This window comes from Mytilus trossulus, unplaced genomic scaffold, assembly GCF_036588685.1.
Source record: "Mytilus trossulus isolate FHL-02 unplaced genomic scaffold, PNRI_Mtr1.1.1.hap1 h1tg000050l__unscaffolded, whole genome shotgun sequence".
NCBI lineage: Eukaryota > Metazoa > Mollusca > Bivalvia > Mytilida > Mytilidae > Mytilus > Mytilus trossulus.
In genome coordinates this window covers 1493436-1515794 of record NW_026963292.1, presented here as the reverse complement: position 1 = coordinate 1515794, position 22359 = coordinate 1493436, and the positions used below count along the sequence as shown (strand labels likewise).

The following is a 22359-nucleotide window of genomic DNA, read 5'->3' as shown; positions in this document are numbered from 1 at the left end:
TGGCAGTTGCATCTGACCTTGACCTCATTTTCATGGTTCAGTGGTTATAGTTAAGTTTTTGTGTTTTGGTCTACCAGAATCCTGACATAAAATAGGTGCAGACAATTGAAGCTGGTTTAAATGTTTTAATGGTATCAAACCTTCACCCTTATCTGAAACAATAGTATGTAATCACAACATAGAAAGACACACTATAAAATATCAATTGAAATGGCTTAACTCAATCAAAAGACATTAACACAAGTTAACATACACTGAACCAATAAATTTGGCTTTTATTGCTTAATATACAGAAGGGGTTTTATCGTTATTGAAGTCCATACAGTTGCCAATATTTGCTTACCTCTACTTAATTTGAAATTTTGTAGATAGGTGTCTCATTGGCAATCATACCATTATTTATATAGAGGGTTCTTCAAATGTCTATCGTGATGATAATGTTTGTAAGTGGCAACCAGATGACTGATAAATGTTTAGAATCTCAGTGTTCTCCCCCAGGCCCTTAAAGGACCACGGGCCCGAGATGTATAATTTTCTACCGCGGTGGTATCGTTCTTGCCGCGATGTATAATTTTTCTCCGTGGTGCTAAAGTTTTTGAAAAAAATCGTATCGAAATCGGTAAAGTTTCAGATGACTTCAACTTTACATCAAAATTGACCAGTTCTAACCAGTTTAATCCAGTATTGACAAGTAGATTGTTTACACCATGTGATCGATTTACCTGTTGAGGTTAACCTTGATGATTGGATTTAATCGATGTACCTGATTCTTTTGTGTTTTAATTAGTTAAGAGACCATTATTTTAATAACAGACTTGTGAGGGACAAGCAGACATTTGTTAATGAACCCTATTACGCCAGTCTCAAGTCAAAATAATTTGCCTTTTAGGAATTAACTGTGGAGTTACTTCCCCTGATTTTGCTAATTACAAATAAATGCTCCTCACATATAATTTCTCATTGCAAATAAAAATAAAGTACAAATTGAATGCAAAATTATATTAGAATGTTACATTAAAGATAAAAACATTCTTAGAACACACCAACGAAAATATTTTGCAAATTATTTTTGAGAATCATACCATTGTTGATGCACAGACATATTATAATATATTGTAATTTTTTTGTTAGACTGGTTAACACCTATTGGATTATAGCTTTTCTATTATTATTATTGAGGCTTTGATTTGAAATATTTAGGCCATGAGCATGTAATGTCAAAATGCGCATCTGGTGCAAGAAAATTGGTACCGTTAATTTTATTAGACTGTAACAGGACTAGAAAGCCTGCTGCCAGAACACTAATACATTCCAACGCAGGACTATAGCTAGGGATGAATCTTGCTTATAGATAACTCTTATAAAATACTCTTCATGTCTGTAACAAAGTAATAACCATAAAAATAAATTTGTTGTGGTCTTAAAGAATCAGGTCCAAAAATATGGAAAATAGTTTTTAATTTACTGAAGGTTCTGTATCAAAATCTTGTTCAAAGTTCATTGTTATGGTGAAATCTTACATGGGGAATGTGTAGTGTAACTACAAGTATCGGGACAAAATGGCTTGATCAAAATATAAGAAGTGACTTTAGCTTAAAGACTAATTGTGCTTTCTTTTATTTATTCTTCAAAGATATTAAAGTATACAAACTGTTTATTGATTTACTTTTTCTACCAATAATTTTCTGACCCAAAGTCCTACAACACAGTACCACAGTAAACAAAACAAAGGCAAACAGGTAATGACAAAAAGTAACTAGAGGCTCTAAAGAGCCTGTGTCGCTCACCTTGGTCTATGTGAATATTAAACAAAGGAAGCAGATTGAAAATTGACTACAAAGGTCAATAACTCCTACAGGGGTCAATTGACCATTTCGTTCATGTTGACTTATTTGTAGTTCTTACTTTGCTGAACATTATTGCTGTTTACAGTTTACCTATATCTATAATAATATTCAATATAAAACAGCAAAATTTCCTTAAAATTACCAATTCAGGGGCCGCAACCCAAAAACAGGTTGTCCAATTCATCTGAAAATTTCAGGGCAGACAGATCTTGACCTGATTAACAATTTTACTTCATGTCAGATTTTCTCTAAATTATTTGGTTTTTGAGTTATAAGCCAAAAACTGCATTTTACCCCTATGTTCTATTTTTAGCCGTGGCGGCCATCTTGGTTTGATGGCCAGGTCACCGGACACATTTTTTAAACAAGAAACCCCAAAGATGATTGTGGCCAAGTTTGGATCAATTTGGCACAGCAGTTTCAGAGAAGAAGATTTTAGTAAAAGATATATAAAATTTACGAAAAATGGTTAAAAATTGACTTTAAAGGGCAATAACTCCTAAAGAGGTCAACTGACCATTTTGGTCATGTTGACTTATTTGTAAATCTGACCTTGCTGAACATTATTGCTGTTTACAGTTTACCTATATCTATAATAATATTCAATATAATTACCAAAAACAGCAAAATTTCCGTAAAATTACCAATTCAGGGGCCGCAACCCAAAAACAGGTTGTCCAATTCATCTGAAAATTTCAGGGCAGACAGATCTTGACCTGATTAACAATTTTACTTCATGTCAGATTTTCTCTAAATTATTTGGTTTTTGAGTTATAAGCCAAAAACTGCATTTTACCCCTATGTTCTATTTTTAGCCGTGGCGGCCATCTTGGTTTGATGGCCAGGTCACCGGACACATTTTTTAAACAAGAAACCCCAAAGATGATTGTGGCCAAGTTTGGATCAATTTGGCACAGCAGTTTCAGAGAAGAAGATTTTAGTAAAAGATATATAAAATTTACGAAAAATGGTTAAAAATTGACTTTAAAGGGCAATAACTCCTAAAGAGGTCAACTGACCATTTTGGTCATGTTGACTTATTTGTAAATCTGACCTTGCTGAACATTATTGCTGTTTACAGTTTACCTATATCTATAATAATATTCAATATAATTACCAAAAACAGCAAAATTTCCGTAAAATTACCAATTCAGGGGCCGCAACCCTAAAACAGGTTGTCCAATTCATCTGAAAATTTCAGGGCAGATAGATCTTCACCTGATTAACAATTTTAGCCCACTTCAGATTTGCTCTAAATGCTTTGGTTTTTGAGTTATAAGCCAAAAACTGCATTTTACCCCTATGTTCTATTTATAGCCATGGCGGTCATCTTGGTTAGTTGGCGAGGTCACCGGACACAATTTTTAAACTAGATACCCCAATGATGATTGTGGCCAAGTTTCAAATAATTTGGCCCAGCAGTTTCAGAGGAGAAGATTTTTCTAAAAGATTACTAAGATTTACGAAAAATGGTTAAAAATTGACTATAAAGGGCAATAACTCCTAAAGTGGTCAACTGATCATTTTGGTCATGTTGACTTATTTGTAGATCTTACTTTGCTGAACATTATTGCTTTTTACAGTTTATCTCTATCTGAAATAATATTCAAGATAATAACCAAAAACAACAAAATTTCCTTAAAATTACCAATTCAGGGGCAGCAACCTAACAACGGAATGTCAGATTCATCTGAAAATTTCAGGGCAGATAGATCTTAACCTGATTAACAATATTACCCTATGTCAGATTTGCCCTAAATGCTTTGGTTTTTGAGTTATAAGCCAAAAACTGCATTTTACCCCTATGTTCTATTTATAGCCATGGCGGCCATCTTGGTTAGTTGGCGGGGTCACCGGACACAATTTTTAAACTAGATACCCCAATGATGATTGTGGCCAAGTTTGGTTAAATTTGGCCCAGTAGTTTCAGAGGAGAAGATTTTTGTAAAAGTTAACGCCGGACGACGACGACGGACGACGGACGCCAAGTGATGAGAAAAGCTCACTTGGCCCTTCGGGCCAGGTGAGCTAACAAGAAAAAAATTAGCGACGCAACGCGACACAAAATACTGTAAAATTCATTTCGTCACGCGTCACCCTGGTGCTATCCAAAATTCCTGGGAAGAACACTGAATCTAATTTTATCTGGGAAGTATTTTATAAATGGTTCACTCAAATTTTGTGATTGGTTAAAAAAATCTCAAACAAAGGATATCCAACCAATCAAGTACAGTTATTTTTACAAATTACCCACAATCCTGTAAATTCTGAATCAGTGAATCATGAAACAATATAACTTTAATATTCACCAATATCAAATGTGTACTGAAACATAAGACAATGAAAGAAGGTATAATAAAAAGTCGAGATTTTTCACTTAAATAACAATTTATTGTTTTAAAATATATTCCATCTATATAACACACATCTAAGAAAGTGGATACAGGTGTGTTTATAGATCTTTATATAATGCTGTCATAGACTTTGTGAGATCTAGTGTAATATATGGTGGCTATAGACAGTATTTTTTATTTTCTAACATTTTCAAATTTTCTCATGTTTCAAGATCTCAGTCTTCACAATACATTTTTATTATAATATGACAGACATTTCATTTTGTCTTTTTATTGTAAGTTTAAAAGCAGGTACAGTTCGAGTTTTACTCAAAAAATATAATGAGTTTTATAACAATCCTCTACAACATAGTCCTTAATAATTTTAAACGATTTATATTAATAAATTAATAGTAATTAATCAAATACTAAAAGATTATTTCAATTTGTTTGCAATTCATTTTACAATTAAAATAAACTTCACCAAAAAAGTGTTACAAATAAAGAAAAGTTTAAATGGACAAAATGCATTTATTTGAAAAATAATACTACATATATTGCAATTATTTTTCACAAGTACTATAAAACTCTGTAATAAGTTTTTTCAATTATACATAATTGTCCTTTTTTTAAAAGAATAAATATGGTAAACTTATTTTTTTATTTATTAAATTTATTTTATTTATACATTTCCATAACTTAATTATTTTATTTTCAGTAAAATATCAATACTTTTAAACCGACAGTATTATTTAACAACTCATCATTTCATTCCATGAAAAAAACATATAATATAATAAAAAGAGAAAATTGAACATAACACAAACCACAATGTACATGCACCAATACAACCCAGTAACATAAGATATAGATATGAAACAACAGGGAGATAACTCTGCTTTAGTCTTCATAAGTAAAACAGTTAGGTGAACAATCAAACCATTCACAAATACAATCGCTCAGCTCGTCTTTATTCATTTCAAAAATTAGTTTCAATAACATTTCTCATATGTACTTATATTAATAATTATAGGTATACATAAACTTTGACCAGAACTGACGAGACATGTACATAAAAAAATGTTAATAATACAACAAAGTGCTATAAAACCTTCACATTTAAGTTCAGTGTCTTTTAAAAAAAAACAAGTTATCCAAATATAGTTTAAACTTCAAATTCATTATTACCCTAAATGATAGATAGTTTATGCATATAATAAAGAGGGTCTCATTGGGGGGTTTCGATCCCGGATCCCGCTTACTGTTTTGTCAGATTCCCGTATCCCGCTTACACTATGTACGTAAGCAATTCTATTTTTTTTGGTCATTTCTCAGGTCCTGCAAGACCTCATTTCCCGTTTTCACGACACAATAATTTGAATTTCACGTTTCCCGTATACGAAAAATCGGCAATCCCGCGTCACGTTTAGACCCCAATGAGACCCACAATAAAGATCTCAAATTCACATTTATATTCTGATAAAATATAAGGTAAAGAATTTTGTAGTTGTAAAAAAAAGTAAAAACCTCTTAACTGGTCACAATGAATCATAAGAAACTAACTAGAAATATTAAAATCAGCAAAAAAATTGACATATTGAAAAGTATCCCCGGCTTTACTGATTGTGATTGAATGATATTTGGAACTTTGTGATTGAGGGGTTTATACAGGTATTACAAAAACATTTATGAACCATGAAAATTAGGACAAGGTCAAGTAATCCATTAAAATCTTCTTAAGTTATCTACAAATCAATACCACAAGTTAGGCATCACTATTTCTAAAATTCCGGTACGTGTTTACAGGTTTTAATTTATTGAATTCTGCTTCTTAAATGCAGTGACTTTATTTATGTTTTAAATATCTACTGTGTAAGTTAATTATCTAGTCTAACTGCATAATCTTGAAATTACATTTTTACAAATACATGTACCTAAAACATTTTAATATATATTTTGTTTTCTTCAGAAATTCATACTCCTTTCAAAATGAAAACAAAATAAATGTTCATTTGAAATGTCTGATATACAATACAAGTATTTCTATCAACTCTTTTGAATTTATAAACAAGAAATAAACATGCTATCCTACAACTTGTAAGATACTGTGTTTGTGTATACTGTTTAGTCTATAATGCAATCTTTGAACATTGTATGTTCTCCCTGAGTAACTCTCCTACTGGAGAGGTGAGAATGGTGTTGGTATCAGGATTCTAGACTGCATATGTCTTATCAATGGCACTGAAATAGATAATATAATATGGTTGTAGAATGGTGTAGGTTTTGAATGCAAATTGGTGGTATGGATGTAGATATTAAAGACTGATGAGTTTAGCTTTTTTCAACTGACTTTTTTTACTTTGTTCTTAGGTTGTACTCCCAAGTAAGGGATTGGAGGACAACAAACATTTTTAAACCAAGACATTTTTAGGTGTTTATCCCTATTCACGAACCTGTAATTCAGTGGTTAACTTCTGTTGCTGTATTTCACATTTTTTTTGTTCATTGCTTTGTACATATAGGCTCTTTGTATTCTTTTTGAATAATTTACCTTTTAAAATTTTTGGACCGTTTGGCTAGCTTCTACAATATGGGTTCTCTGATGGAGGGTTATTTCAAGGCTAATTATACCACATCTTCTTATTTTCATATGGTTCGTTTGGAAAAAACTTTTCACAAAAAAATGCACTGTTCTTTCAAATATAAATTGTATTATCTAAGGAATATGGTGCCTTTTATCTAAGATCTGCTTTTACATTTTATATTTGATTTTCCTAGATTTATCAAAACATCATAATAACACATACTCTCTTCCACTTCACAAAGTAATTTTTAAATACTGTGGATTTATCTATTTAAGTTGGTACCAATAACCCTGCATTGAGCAACATTTGCAGTTTTATGATTTGCTTTAAACTGAATACTTTCCTATACGTCATACTGATTATAGGTTTGACATGACTTCATACAGAACAGTGAATGCAATCGATGACGTGACGTCATACAGATTAAAGGTGTGATAAAGCTTTTGCAACCGTGCTGATATCGATATCATCACGGTAGGCTGATACAGCACACTTGCCAATGATTGTATTACACATACAATTTATCTGTATTTACTTCTTAGTATATAATAAATATATATATATATATATAATATTACCTGTGTAAGCTACACATTCATCCCAGCCAGGTCTGCTCCATGCTGCTTCTCTTGTCTCTTTACGGGTCTGTAAATCTGTATATCCTACAACAGCAATAAAAGACTGATGAAGAAAGGTACACAACAGGGCCTCAATTTCTTTTAAAAAGTCTACATTCAGTCACATTTTGATCATTGAAAGAATACTTTATAACTTTTATTGTAGTCCGTTCTTGAGACGATCAAATGTTAAAATTGGAAATTAAAATTTGGAGAATAATTCAAGGAGTAATGGTAAATGAAATATTTTTTAACTATTGATTCATCATAAACAATTTTCCATATTCCATGAGAGAAAATATACAGTGTCAACTCATGTGTGTATATCTTTTATAGCTAAATAAGGGCTTTTCCATTTCAAATTTCTGTTACCAAGAGATTAATTTCTGATACAACTTCATGATTTTTTTCATTTGTCTTTTGCTATATGTGTTAACTTTTAAGCATTTTGGGGGTTTAGTAATATGTGAGTTATGTATATTTATTTGCCGAAAAAGTTGTATAAATCCTCTAGGAAAAGTGTACACTGAAAAAATGACTTGGCCTTGTATATTAACTATATTCTGTCACTAAAACAATAAGTGACATACATGTATTTAATATTTCTAAGATAAAAACTATAACAATCTATTTATTCTGTTTTTCTTATTATAAGACTTGTTCAAATTAGAAAATGATCTTATAGAAATGACATACATGAGTGAAATATTCACCTACTGGTAACAAAATATGTGATATTTCTGATGATTTCAACAGTTGATTTCACATTCCTAAGAGGAATATAATGGGTTTTTTTTTCAGATTTGGATTAATCATATACACTATAATACAATTATTTTTAAAGATGATAAAATAAATAGTATAAAAGTGTTCTAAAAGCTTATACTTTTTTAAATACAGTGCTTTTAATAAGTTGAAATTCAGTGCTATAATGTGTTTATGTTTTAAATCGTCAATAATAACAGTGCATTTCATATTGAATTCTTAATTTTATCAACTTTGATTAGTACATGCCATTTAATTACTGTGGATTCATTATTATTCTTTGGATACTAATTTTCGTAGATTTCAAGGTAACCCCAAAACCACGAATTCAAATGTCCAAAGAATTACAAATTGTGTATAGAAGTTTATGCAGACTTCTGAAAAGCCACGAAATCAAATATCCATGAAATACAAGTTTTCCTCAATCCACGAAAATAAATGAATCCACAGTAATCAACCTAAAGATTTTTTTAGATTTTCATTTAACATGCAATGGGACTGAAAGTTATGCAGGTATTGACAACAGAACAATACTGTACCTGGGGGATGTCACATGCTATAGAGAAAACATACCCCATAGATGATGTACAACATATTGTTCTCCTAGATGTGAGAAGAAACCTCCGACAGGCTCGTTATTTGTCTTCCGGTTTTCTATACCACGGGCCCTATACAACAAATCAAAATCTTATCTAAAGCATTCTTAATAGTTGTTATTGGTTTTAAGTCCTAACAAACCAGTCATATCGACAAGAGGTTTCGGCCTGAAAACTAATAGTTCTTTCAGCATGCACTAGAAAATTTTAAGAAGTTTTCAATCGTCTACCCAGTACTGCACTGTGTACTACGCATATGATATTCTGTACAAGCCATGAGGTAAAACTGAAAATAACATGCAAAAGCACAATAAAAATCAGGCTCTAAGCAACTCTTAAAAAGCACAAATGATCAGATAGTTTCTGTAGCATGAATCATCTGCTCCTAAATACAATGACTATTTCAGAAAAAAATGTATTGACATGTTTTTAAAAATGTTAGATAGAACGTCTTTGCCAGTTCTTTCAATACATTTCTTTCTGTTTAAATTAGTTATTAGTACTGAGAGTGGAAATCACTTTAATTCAAAGAACTGCAAATTTCAAGACTATTTTTAAAAGCATTTGCACTTTCATACATATTAACTGCAACTCATATGTTAAATGTAAGCAATTCACACTGAAATGAATTAGTATTGCATTATTAAATTTACATAAGCATTAATATTTATATTATTTATATCTGAACATCTTATACTAATTATCTTAAAGATTCTCTACCATAATTAGCTGTTTCATAATTTCTAAGGATTATGGGTTATTTCAATGATTGTACATCAAAATGAAAATGACATTATGCCATTGGTTGATTCTTCACTGTTTAGAACATTATTGACCAATCACAAAATCTTGCTGTTTGCTTTTGAAAAGGTTCTGCAGAATGCAAAAGAGTTTGAAATCATGAATCACTAAAAAGACAAGGATGCAAAAATAATATCGAAAACATTTTTGGAAAAATTTGTTTTCCCCAACAAAGCAAATAATTGATGTATTTTGGAAGACTTTCTATATTCAGCCTAACATTCTAAATACTTTCTCATTTCCAATTATATTACAACCAAGTTTAAACAAAGTGAAATATTTGTTCTATATTCCTAGAAAAACTACCAAAGGTGGAAGTGACAAAGTTTCCAAGAAATTTAAGCTCCAATTATAGCAATACTGTATAATGATGTTCATATACAAATAAAAGCAATAATGTCTTAAATGCTACAAAAAAGGACTATAAAAAATATCTCTGCTTAGGAAATCATTTATAAGCAAAAGCTTGTTATCAATGTAGCCAATGAAAATAAATGGATTTTTGTTATAAAGGATGAAAAAGATACATTCAATTTATGAAGTGAAAATACAGTTTGTGTATAACATGTACAAACATATATACAATATCAATTTCAGATTGGAATTTCAAACACAAAAAAAATGCCATGCAGAAATAGTTTACAATAAACTCAAAATTTTACGCAAATCATATATTAATTGACACAAAAATGTACATTATAACAAAATGTCAGTAAAATGCAACATATACTTTTTCTTATGAAGACATGTGTTTATAAAATATTTGAAAAAATATAACCATATATATTACTTTTTTATTGACATTTTGCTTGATGCAAGCATGAATATCAAAAGCAAAATGCAAAACAAAAACTTACACACATATAATATCAAAACATATTAGTAAACATGAATCATGCCAGCCAATTTCTGACAGGAAATTTGTTTTAATCCTGGCTTATTGTTCTTTCAACAGAAAATTAAGATATGGTCTTTTTAAACTATTTAATGACTGGTTTTGAAAAAGAAGTACTATAGTGCAAAGTCAAAAGTTCCAAAATATTGTAATTGTGCAACTACTTTGAAGCAGCAGTTAAATTTGTATGAATTCAATTGGCCTGTAGAAGAAGTCATTTAAGGCCTAATAAAACTTTTACAAGCTTAGCCTGGTGGGCTAGCAGCAGAGAGTGTTTTGGTGGGGTTTTTTTTCTGGTGAAAGAACAAACTTGAAAAGTACCTTCACAATGCAATAACAATATATCATTGCTTTAAATTTTGAATTTTAAAAATATAAATATAGATATGTTTTCTAAAATAAATTTGAAAAAGACAATTTTGATACTGAATTTGATAGCAGCAATTAAATTTTCAAAACATATTGTTATTACATTTGAGTTTAGAAATTGGCTGAAATATTTTTTTATATTATGAGGGTGAAGCTTGCAGAGGTGGACTGAGTTAAGTCCACTCACAACTTACCCCAAACATGGTGGACCATATATAGGTCACCTATCTGTGAAAATACACCCAGTACAGGTTCCTCTCCCTGTCCTCTGGACTGTATACCTCTAGCCCTTTAAATTAGGATTAAAATTAGAAAAAAATATAAAATCTGCATTGCATCATCTTTGTTCACACAAGGCAAAAATCTTTATACCTATGTAACATCATCTCAAAACACCATTATGGTGAACTTGTGTAATTACAAGGCAAAACAATAGATCGTGTTGCCTTGGCTCCCCTGCTAAACACAGCTTTTTGATGGATTTTTTTTTTTACACATGATGAATGAAGAGAATTAAACGAAAGTACCATGAAAATGGAGACCAATTATAACTGGAAGAGCATGTATGAGGGTCTGGATAGGGTATCTCATTTTTGTATTCTTTAATTTTGGAGATCCTCATTATTCTTAAAAATCTATTTTTTGGGGCAATTTTTCTAAAGTATAGACAACTAAGGAATTCGAGCACTTTTCTGTACATTTCCAACTTCACAAAATGCTTATGTCATTACATAACTGTCACAGTAAGACAAAGTACAGAATAGTAAAGATGTTATGACGAAATTTATGTCAATTGATTTTCCCATAAAAAAAAATAACTGGAAATTGGTGTGTTGGTTGATTATTTTCTTTTTTGTATGCCCAATCCAAACCCTACTGAAAAATAACCTGGTATCTAAAAATAGAAAAAAAGTATTCTGTATCACTGCATTTCTGAAAATGCTCAGTTTATGTTCAATGAGAGCCTTGGTTCACCTGTAGAGGGAAAAATAAACTGTCTGCTTAAAGAGTAAACAGTCTTTTAATAAAGTATCACTTGCGATAATATTCAAATCATTCTTTGGTTTAAATTCTTCTTTTTTACTTGCTAATTTGGTTATATACTTCTTTGTTTGCCTGGAGAAAAAAATCAAATACAAGAAATTCTCCTTTCACTTTTGAAGTTATCTGAAAATCAAGTTGTAAACATGTGGTTCATAAAATAAAACATGGTCCGGTATGTTATCAGTTCAGCATCCAATTTCATTGAAATAAAATTATGCAGATATAAGAAGATGTGGTATGAGTGCTAATGACACTTATCTGCTTAACAAATAGCACTTGCTTGTCTTGAAATATGTATAATCCCTTGTAATATTGTAAAATAATAAATACAATGTTCCATGATATATCAAATAACTGCACAATTGTTGTATATTGTCTACAGTTTTTAAATTATCTGAAATCTATATTGCCCTGTAATTGATGGGAAATCTATATGGATGTAAAAGTGTGCATTTGTAAAAACATTGATGCGCTAAAACTTAAAAGTAAGAACAATAGTCTTAAAATATTAAAGATTTTTTGTTTTCCAGTTAAAAAATTTACTTTTTGAAATAATAAAAGACAACTATGATTTTTTTCTAACGGAACAAAAAAGTAACAAAATCTGAACAGATAATGCTCACCAAGTTCCCCTGTAATGTACATAGTTTTTACTTAATCTTACTTTTAACTCATTAAATATTCAGTTTGAACATTGCCATTGTAATAGCAATCAAATCTTTTGTATATTACTTTACCATACATGTTCTTTGAAATAGGCAATAACAAAATGTGTACCTGCACCTACTTGCATAAATGTCATTTAATTGACCATCAGCTTCAGGTTGATATATCTCTCCCAAGTCAGGAGCCATGTCTTTATTTTTCTCTTCATGTATTTTCCTGAGTGTTTACAACAGATCTCCGATTGTGTCTGTTAATTTTTATCGGCTTTATTAAAAGTTTGTCATGTTGTTTAAACTCAGGTCTTGTATTGAAGATTGCAAGTCTTTTGACAGTTTTGTTATATGTTTTATGTTGCTGCCTCATTGATGTTTACTATCATCTCCTTTTAATCCACTTTTAAGGTTTTTTTTCAAGAGACTTGTTTTTCTATATATATTAAAGGTAATAATGTTTGAATAACTTACCAACAATTTGCCCATTCTATCATTGTGCCAGCCTGAAAAAAAAATATAATTTTTAAGACAAAATGTAGTTATAGGATATAAGAAAATGCACTGGGTCTGCTGTAATGTTTCTTGTTTCATGACCGATAGACATTTTCTGCTGAAATGTTGCATATTGGACCCCCCCCCCAAAAAAAAACAAAAAAAAACAAAACCAACCAACCTCTTATATGCAAAAATGTTGTTTGATTTCTGACATCTGAAATTCAAATTTCTGATGGAGTTTGCAACCCTAATTACCCATTTAAATACATCATAAAAGTCTAAAATAGATATATAAAGTCAGCGTAAGGAAGGTAATCCAACATTGTACAATTTTATTTCAGGATAACCTCCCTTACACTGCTTTAATATTGTCTATTAGCAAGGAAACCCTTTTTTTCTCCTTTTTTGCCTCGAATTCCTAAATGATTTTGAGCCATAACCATCCAAATCCAATCCTACCTGTCCCTTTGTTGTATGGAAACTTGTGTTATCAAATTTTGGTAAACCAAATTTTTTAGCTGATAAGTGACAGACAGATCAGAAAATCCTTTACCAATGATTCATACCTTTAGTGTATAACTTCTCATCTCATAAATGTTTTTACCCTTTCTTGGTTCAAGTTTTGGCCAAAAACTAAATGCTAACAAGATCTGATTCTTTCTGGATCTTAACATTTTATTTCTGGCTAATCTGTATTCTATAAAGTCCTGTAAAAAAGAAAGATAAAATGTTTGTAAAAAATTGTAATATATCAAATTGTAAAAAATGTAGGTCACAAAAGGAGTCTATGATTAAGGGATAGAAGAACATGCATTCTCTAATTTTTGTGCTACTTTCATATTTCCTGAACGGTGTGAGAAAAATATTTCTCTTCACTAGTGAAAGATATGTTCTCGGCAAATGATTAGTTGAAATTTGATTATGAAGTCTAAATGTTTTGTTCTTTCTGAATTTTCCTATTGTGACGTCATGAAAAAAGGTGACCATGCCTGATGACGTCAAATATAAAGAACACAAGTTTCTGAAAATCTTTGAATCTCGACAGTTAAATTTAAGTTATTTAAAGAGCTTGGCAAGCCTCGTGCTTTAGATAATTAAATTTAACTGTCTCGAGTGGAGAAATATCGTAATACACTTGTTGCAGTGTAGGAATCTATATTCCGCACTGGTAGGATTTCTGAATAATAGAAATGTTGTATTTGACTTGATTTGGCTGAGCAAGATAAAACTAAGGCCTCTTCTTAAAGAGTGTGAAATTTTCATTTGTAGCCTTTTCAGTACAGATTTCATATCTCATGTTGTTAAATAAATACATCAAGCAAAATCACAATAAACATTGATAAACTCTATAGCTATAAATGAATCACATCTACTCTTTTAAGCATACAGCCTATATAGATAGCTATCTCAGTATCTGATCTGACAGTTATCAGTTTCTTTTTCAATACTCTTATAGTTTTCCTTACTTAAATTGAGAGAGAAATAAATAAGCAACAAAGAAGTCTCATCTTGAAAAAGCAAAAGTATACATGATACAGATGTCAACTCTAAAACCTTGATAGCTTCTTGGAATCACATTAATTCATATTATCGCTATTTTGTGCATTTTTCCTTTGATCTTTTTTGGTGATAATTTTCATATCATGCTTCTCGCTTGAGATGGAAAAATTATCACTAGAAACTAAGGAGGCCATGTGGCGTTGCTAACGAAATTGACATTGAAATTGACAACATCGTCATAGGTAAAATAGCGATAAACAGATGTCATCCAGCTCAAGCGAGAAAATCAATCTCGTTGAGATAATCAACAATAATCTATAATTATCTAAAACCATGAAAACTGTGTAGTAGATTTCAATATATGCATAAATAATTATTTTTTTTACTCAACAAAATTTTAATATAAAATTACATTTCTAATCTCAAAACATATTCTTTTAATTATTTCTTTATAACTTCCTAGAAGAATTATAAAACACAGTACACTAACCTGATCTGTTCTGTAAATTTCTGTAGCATTGTTTAAAACTGGATAACCACCTTTATATTCCCATATGTGTACTGAAATATAAGCTAGTCGTTAATGATTATTGAAGATTTATGCAATTTTCAATGTCTAAGGGGAAATAATGCAAAGTTTAGAAGTCAACAAAAAATAACTGAAAAATATCTGTTAAAATTGCTGATTTTGAAATAACATATCATATTTGCTGTATTCTCATCTACTGTTCATATAAAAATGGACACTGCAAATATATTTCAATATATGTCAATCAATTTCTTTTGAAGATTTGAGAATTTTAAACAATAGAAAAATATTTGGCCTTTTAGCATATATCTTCTTGCAAACTGATTAAATTGATAAACAATGTTTCAAAGCATATTACTAATTGTAACTTATCTATTGCCTTATTTTCACTGAGGTGGAGACATCCATTCTTGTCAATCCTAATTACTATCAATGATTTGCATATAAAAATATGAAGATGCGGTATGATTGCCATTGAGAAAACTATACAACAGGGATTAACTGATTAGATGAGAGTATTTCTAATTGTTCTTCCCAAAGACTTCAATAATGAGCAAAACCCTTATGGCAAAGTAAGCTATACAAGGCCCTGATAGGACATGTAAAACTATTCATAAGAAAAGAAAAGGACCATGTTTAACCCCGCCACATTATTTATGTATGTGCCTGTCCCAAGTCAGGAGCCTGTAATTCAGTGGTTGTCGTTTGTTTATGTGTTACATATTTGTTTTTCATTCATTTTTTTACATAAATAAGGCCATTAGTTTTCTTGTTTGAATTGTTTTACATTGTCTTATTGGGGCCTTTTATAGCTGACTATGCTGTATGGGCTTTGCTCATTGTTGAAGGCCGTACGGTGACCTATAGTTGTTAATGTTTGTGTCATTTTGGTCTTTTGAGGATAGTTGTCTCATTGGCAATCATACCACATCTTCTTGTTTTTTATAACATCAACCTATTAACATACCAGCTTCATCTTGATCTCCTATTTCCACTGTAAAACTGGCCACTAAATTTGCACCTGTTTTCTTTTCATGCATCAGACCTTGAAACCTTGAGCTGAAATAAAACACCCTTGATAATACACACACAAAAGTGCAAAAAAACCCAAATATCTTCATTTATATAATTAACAGTGTATAATCAGGTTTTAAATTGATACTTGTATATCAAAACTAAATCCCTTCAGAAAACTTGTACAGGATTTATCAATTATTTACATTCCAATGTAGTCCATTAGCCCTGACAGATTTAATTTCAAGGCATTTGTGAAGTTGAACTATGTTGGAATAATTGTGTAGGATATTTCGCAATTACAAATGTACTATCCCTAATTTGTTGACCCGACCTTTTCATTTTGCTTTTGTATATAATCAAAGTGCTGTAAGCACTGTAGGCAGTTAACCAAAAACCAAGGCAAACATAATTATGAAAACTGTGGCAATGTTGCTTTAACTTTTTTTAAAAGATTTAAAAGAACAAACATTAAACATTCATATATGACTGTGCATTTATGTTCATTTAAGGCAAATAATTCATATTTATCAAGGTTTTCAATAGCAACGCACATGACCACGAAGGTCATGAGTCTTTCATGAGTCAGCAGTGGTACAAATTTGCAATGATTGCAGTTCTTCTAGTTGGGCGTAATTGTTTGTATTAGTTGACTGTTAGTAGTTCAAGTTGACTTTAGTACGAGCTTGTAAAAGTATGAATGAACTTGCTTCCCTGGAAAGAAAACCAAGTGTGTTTTACAGCACAAAAGTTATGAGACACAAATCAGACAAATGTTTACTACTAAAGGGATCAATGGTGGGGTCTGACTGACCTGTCCATAGTAAATGTAAATGACTCCCACCTTCACCCCAAGTCCATGATGTCTAAGTTTGGAATAAAATGACAGGTGTTAGGGGCTAGCAAAGTGATATGCATATGTGTCGCCTATGACGCTATGAGATTGACCTTGTATGTCATTCAATCTTTTTGAAATGAAAAACAGGAATGAATATGGTTTAGGCGTTGGTATCTAAATCTTTTACAAGTTCTCAAAACACACACAAGAGGGTGTGGGGTTACCCTAGGGACTATCCCTATTTTTCAATGATTTTTTATATTGTCCCATACATGAATATATATGGTTTATGGGTGGGGATCTCAACTGTTATCGAGTTTTCAAACAGGAGGGGTGGGGACCCCAGTGACTTCCCCTATATTTCATTTGATTTGTTATATTGTCCAATACGTGAATATATATGGTTGAGGGTTGGGGATCTCATCTGTTTCTAAGTTATCAAACAAGAGTGGGTAGGGTAACTCTAAGGACTCTCCCTATATTTCATTTGATTAGTTGTCATACCATGAATATATATGGTTTAATTTAAAGGTGGGGATCTCGACTGTTTCCAATTTCTCAATCGTGACTGCAGGGACTCCCCTATATTTCATTTAATTTAGAGTTGGGGATCCCAACTGTTTCAAAGTTCTTAAACATGAGGGGTAGGTTGACCACAGGGACTTCCCTTATATTTCATTTGATTTGTTATATAGTCTTATACATGAGTATATATGGTTAAGGGGTGATGATCTCGAATTTTTCCAAGTTCTCAAACGTGAAGGTGTAGAGTGACCTTTGGGACCCCCTTATAATTTATTTGATTTGTAACATTGTCCTATACATTAATATATATTGTTTAAGATTGTGGATCTCGACCGTTATAAATTCTCAAACAGAAAGAGGTAGACTGGGCCCACGAACTCCACCTATATTTCATATGATTTGTTATATTGTCCCATCTTCTTCTTCCCGTTACGAGTCGAACTCTGTAGTGAAGTGTAATTGACTTATGAATATGGGTGGGGATCTTGACCGTTACCAAGTTTTGGTCATTTTGGTTTCTTGTGGATAGTTGTCTCATTGGCAATCATACCACATCTTTTTTTATATAAGAAACTTCCAGCTATTTTAACTGACCTATCAAAATTGAGAAGAAAAAAATAACCTTTGAAATTGCATTAATATGTTTAACTTGAAAAGCATTTAACATGCATTACCAAAATTTATCACTGATAAAAAAAAATTATACTGTTACCAGGAACATATATATTGTTAGATAAACTGTTCCCAACTGTCACTTGTATTGGATTTTGACATTAAAATTGGTGTACAAAATATTTTCTGCTTTTTCTTTCTTTTACACAATATTGGTTTTCAATTCTAGTGTTTATATTTATTTACCATGCATAGATGTATTTTGTAACCTGTCTGGATTTTTTTTGTTGATAGCCCCAAAACCCGGGATTACCCTTATCCGCTTCCGGAATCGGATCCATTACTGTAATCTCGCGGCAGCCATTTTGTTTACAGTGTTGTTTTTGACAGAAAGTGAGATACGATTTCACTCAGATGTACACATTATTTATCGGCGATTTTCTGTATAAAGCTAGCGGTTGAACAAATTGAACATCGCTGTCATGAATAGAAATGATGAAAATAAGTTTGAGATCATTTTTTAGGAAACTTTGGTAAAAATGTTTGTAAAGTTATTTTTTTACTTTCTTTCAAGGTCCGTCGGGCGTAGCTTGTAATTAAGTAAGTCCGTCTGCAAAAGTGGAAGGTCACAGACCTCGGACCACCGCTTATTTGAAACCCTGCGTCCAAATTTAAAAGATACGAAAATTTCGTCTTCTTATTCAAAATTGCCGCCAACAGCGTGATCAGTTGAACTTATATTAATAGACCACTGACGTATATACTGACAAATAATATTCCTACGAGTTTTGCAATTTGGAAAATCTTAACTACTTGTCTTTTATATAAAATATTTCATACATTTGTTCTTTGACATCTTAACCAAAAGCTCAGGGGATAATAAACTACACAAGGATTCCTAATGTGCTCTACTTCCTATGTGCAACTTCAAAACTGTTGGGAAAATCGACGATCATTTAAGGTTTTTCTGGTCATATTCTTTGTAATCCAGAATGAAAAGTATGAAAAAACTGCCCAATAAGTTATAAATAATAAAGTAGTCAGCTAGATGATAACAATGGCACATATTTCAGCATTTACTGGGTAGCACAGAAATCCAGGGTGCTTGCTTAAGGCAGCTTAACTGCCTAAAAATATAATCAACAACATGTATAGAAAAGTTTATGCCATGAAGGGCTGAAATTAGCTGGTGATGATGGCAAGGATATCAATTGATCACACAGATCATTTGGGCCAAGTGAGCTTAAACCTAAGATGATGATGAATTATGACCATTAAATGTCCAATGGCCAATTTAATACATATTCAAAATGAAAACAATATGAATATCAACTCTGCTTTGTACTAGAAAGACAGGAGAGGTTCGTATATGTGTCTCGGTCAACAGAACCAATTCATTTTTTTGAAGTTAAAAAATGTATATACTGCAGATATGAAATTTCAGAAATACACAAAATGTACCATGAATTCAAAAACACATAAATTTGACATTTGTGTAGATAAGTACACAAGAAATAAGTACATTTATAGTAGATTACAGAAGCATGCTCTTTCAAATTACTGATATCTTCTTGCACTAAATCCTCGTTGATCAGAAATTGAGTATATTTTTCATTTCTCAAAAATAAATGTTGAATGTTTCCAAATTTACAAAGTTCATGTAGGGACCAACAAGTATTGAGTTTAATCCGTGACTAAAATAAACCAAGAACAAGTAAAAAACAAATATTATAAATGTAACTCAGACTGCCACTCGAAAACAACGCCAAATTTGTTAAATTAAAGAATTATGCCTTACAGAAGGTCACAGACTGACTTCATCTACCTAAATCTATCATTTGTATAATTTTATATAATTATTAAAAAAAATTGTGATGAAATCCATTAAATTATCTTTGAAATGAAATGTAATTTGAAAAGATAAAATAATGGCATATCCAATGTCAGAGATACCACTTATTCATATCTGCTAAAACAATGATCCTGAAAAACAAATTCTATCCATTAATTACAATCTATATTACTTACAACTGATTTAAGTAATCTTCCATAAACTCAGGTTTCACAGCATGAACTACATAGAAAAGAAATCTCAAAATACTACATGGTTATAAACAAAAGGGGTCAAACAAACATTTTGAGAAGACCCCAAAACACAATGTGTTAAGATTTGCATTTAGGCTTCTAACAAATTGACTTTCCCTGTTAGCTTCATACTTCTGAAAATGCAAAAGCACATACATGACAAATATGAAAATTCGAAAGAAAATTTGTGCAAAAGATTTAAAAACCAAATTATTTTCTAATGAGTACTGTATTTTCACTTTTTTTTTATATTGAAAGGCCCTCCTGTTTCAAGTAAATAAACCTGATATTGAAGCCATGGCGGTGCATTAAATTAATTATAGCATTTATTAAGCATTACAAAAATACTCTTGATGACTTTTTGTTTTTTGTATTTGTTATGTTTCTGTTTCATTGAGGTATATCCAATCTCTTTCCATTCATGAATATTAATGGCAGAAGTTATTTTCAAGCCATGTGTTCTTATAGTACTAATCATAATAAAGAAATTAAGATGATATTCATCGAAAAAACTTATTACATGTACTTACACTGTATTTCATAAACTGTTTCTTTGGACGAAAGAAGACTAGAATGTGATTCTTTAGTAGGATTTAATGTTCGTACTCTGAGTAAGTTTTTAAAGAATCCTCCATTTTTGGATGTTTGTTGTTCTTCTTGTTGTGGTTCCACTTTAGCAGCCTCTTTATTAGAAAGCAGTGTATGGGATGTGCTTAAAGATCTGAAATAAGAGATTTCAAAAATTTATACAATTTCAAATTCAAATGGCAAAATTAGATAGCCAAAGCTTAACCAAAGAACCTCTCAATAACTAAACAAGAATACAAAAAAATATATATGATATTCAGTGAACCTAAAAAATTTATGAAAACCCTTATTTTGTAATTAAATATACACAAACTGTATCAAACAGTTCACTTAAACATTGATATGTTTACTTCGTGTCAAGTTGATGCGACCATTGTTTTGTTGTGTATTCTATTGTTTGTCTGTTTGTCTTTTTAAAATTTTTAGCCATGGCGTTGCCAGTTTGTTTTAATTTTATGAGTTTGACTGTCCCTTTGGTATCTTTCGTCCCTCTTTTAAAGTTCTGCAGCTAGTAAGTGTTCTACTACTAATCTATCAGTGCTTCTAACTACCTCCCTTACTTCTATCAAATAACTTGTTAATCCCTCCTCCCTTACTTCTATCAAAGAACTTGTTATTCCCTTTTGTAATATAGCATATGAAAATAAAGGTATTAATTTTTTTTGGAGTGTTAAAAATTCTTTAAATGTTTTAGATAAAATACATGCTTTTGTTGGTCCTTAAAATTCTGTTGACAGATAACCGTTTCACAAATGATATCGGATATGTTCCTTACTTCGTAACTACAATCCCCTTCCCTTTAATGAATGTGACCTACCAAATTATACCATTTACCGGATTTGTTATCACAAGAGCAATAGATGGGTGCCACATGTGGAGCAGGATCTGCTTACCCTTCAGTAGCACCTGAGATTACCCCTAGTTTTTGGTGGGGGTTGTGTTGTTTATTCTTTAGTTTTCTATGTTGTTTCATGTGTACTATTGTTTGTCTTTTTTTTTTAGCCATGGCATTGTCAGTTTATTTTTGATTATGAGTTTGACTGTCCCTTTGGTGTCTTTCGTCCCTCTTTTATAATTTTATTTATATACAATGAGATATAAAGATTTGATAAATTAATTTGGCTGTACCTGTAGAAAAATTATTAATAACGGTATGTCACAGCCTGAATTTTATGGTAAACGTTATACTTAAAGCGCGAAAATCACTCTGTGATCCTCAGTAAACTCATCAAACCTTTAAAAAATGATAATGATTAACAAATAACCTTATGCCGTTAGGGGACTCATCATTAAGTATCAGCTATCTGCCTATAGCTAAATAAGTTAAATGAACATCAAATTGTACAGTAAATATGCTTCAATGTCATTGGTCTATACTGACAATGCCCACATAAGAAAAGCCATTGCATCATCAGCTGTTACAAAATTCGTCTGCAAATTTGGTCTTTAAACCAAACAAAGTTATTTAACCTATGTTTTTCGACAAAGAAATTGTACCTGCTTGAATTCTGTGCGATGGCTCTAACATGACAACAAGAAGCTGTTGCTGTTCTAGAAAATATTTGCTTCAAAACAATGCTGGCCATTTTCGATTTGTTTTTTGACCTCGAAAAGTTACCGGAAGTCAACATAACCGGAAGCGTATTTTGTTTATATTTATTT

The 22359-nt window shown here is 31.2% G+C and overlaps 1 protein-coding gene across 3 annotated transcripts; it reads right to left on the bottom strand.

Moving 5' to 3' along the window:
* Positions 1–4218: 4218 nt before the first annotated feature.
* On the bottom strand, positions 4219–22321 carry LOC134699312 (protein NipSnap-like). Of its 3 annotated transcripts, none has more exons than XM_063560924.1 (10): positions 22195–22321; positions 20640–20830; positions 20053–20098; positions 16003–16094; positions 14997–15067; positions 13573–13713; positions 12983–13014; positions 11003–11097; positions 7344–7427; positions 4219–6421 (listed from the first exon to the last, which is right to left on the bottom strand). In XM_063560924.1, the coding sequence occupies exons 1-10, from the start codon at positions 22281–22283 to the stop codon at positions 6357–6359; spliced, it is 906 nt and encodes a 301-aa protein (XP_063416994.1). In that variant the 5' UTR covers positions 22284–22321; the 3' UTR covers positions 4219–6356. The 3 variants fall into 3 exon arrangements, with proteins under 3 accessions (XP_063416994.1, XP_063416995.1, XP_063416996.1); XM_063560925.1 differs by lacking the exon at positions 11003–11097 and adding an exon at positions 8721–8815; XM_063560926.1 differs by lacking the exons at positions 4219–6421; positions 7344–7427; positions 11003–11097 and adding an exon at positions 8689–8815.
* Between the last annotated feature and the right edge of the window lie 38 nt (positions 22322–22359).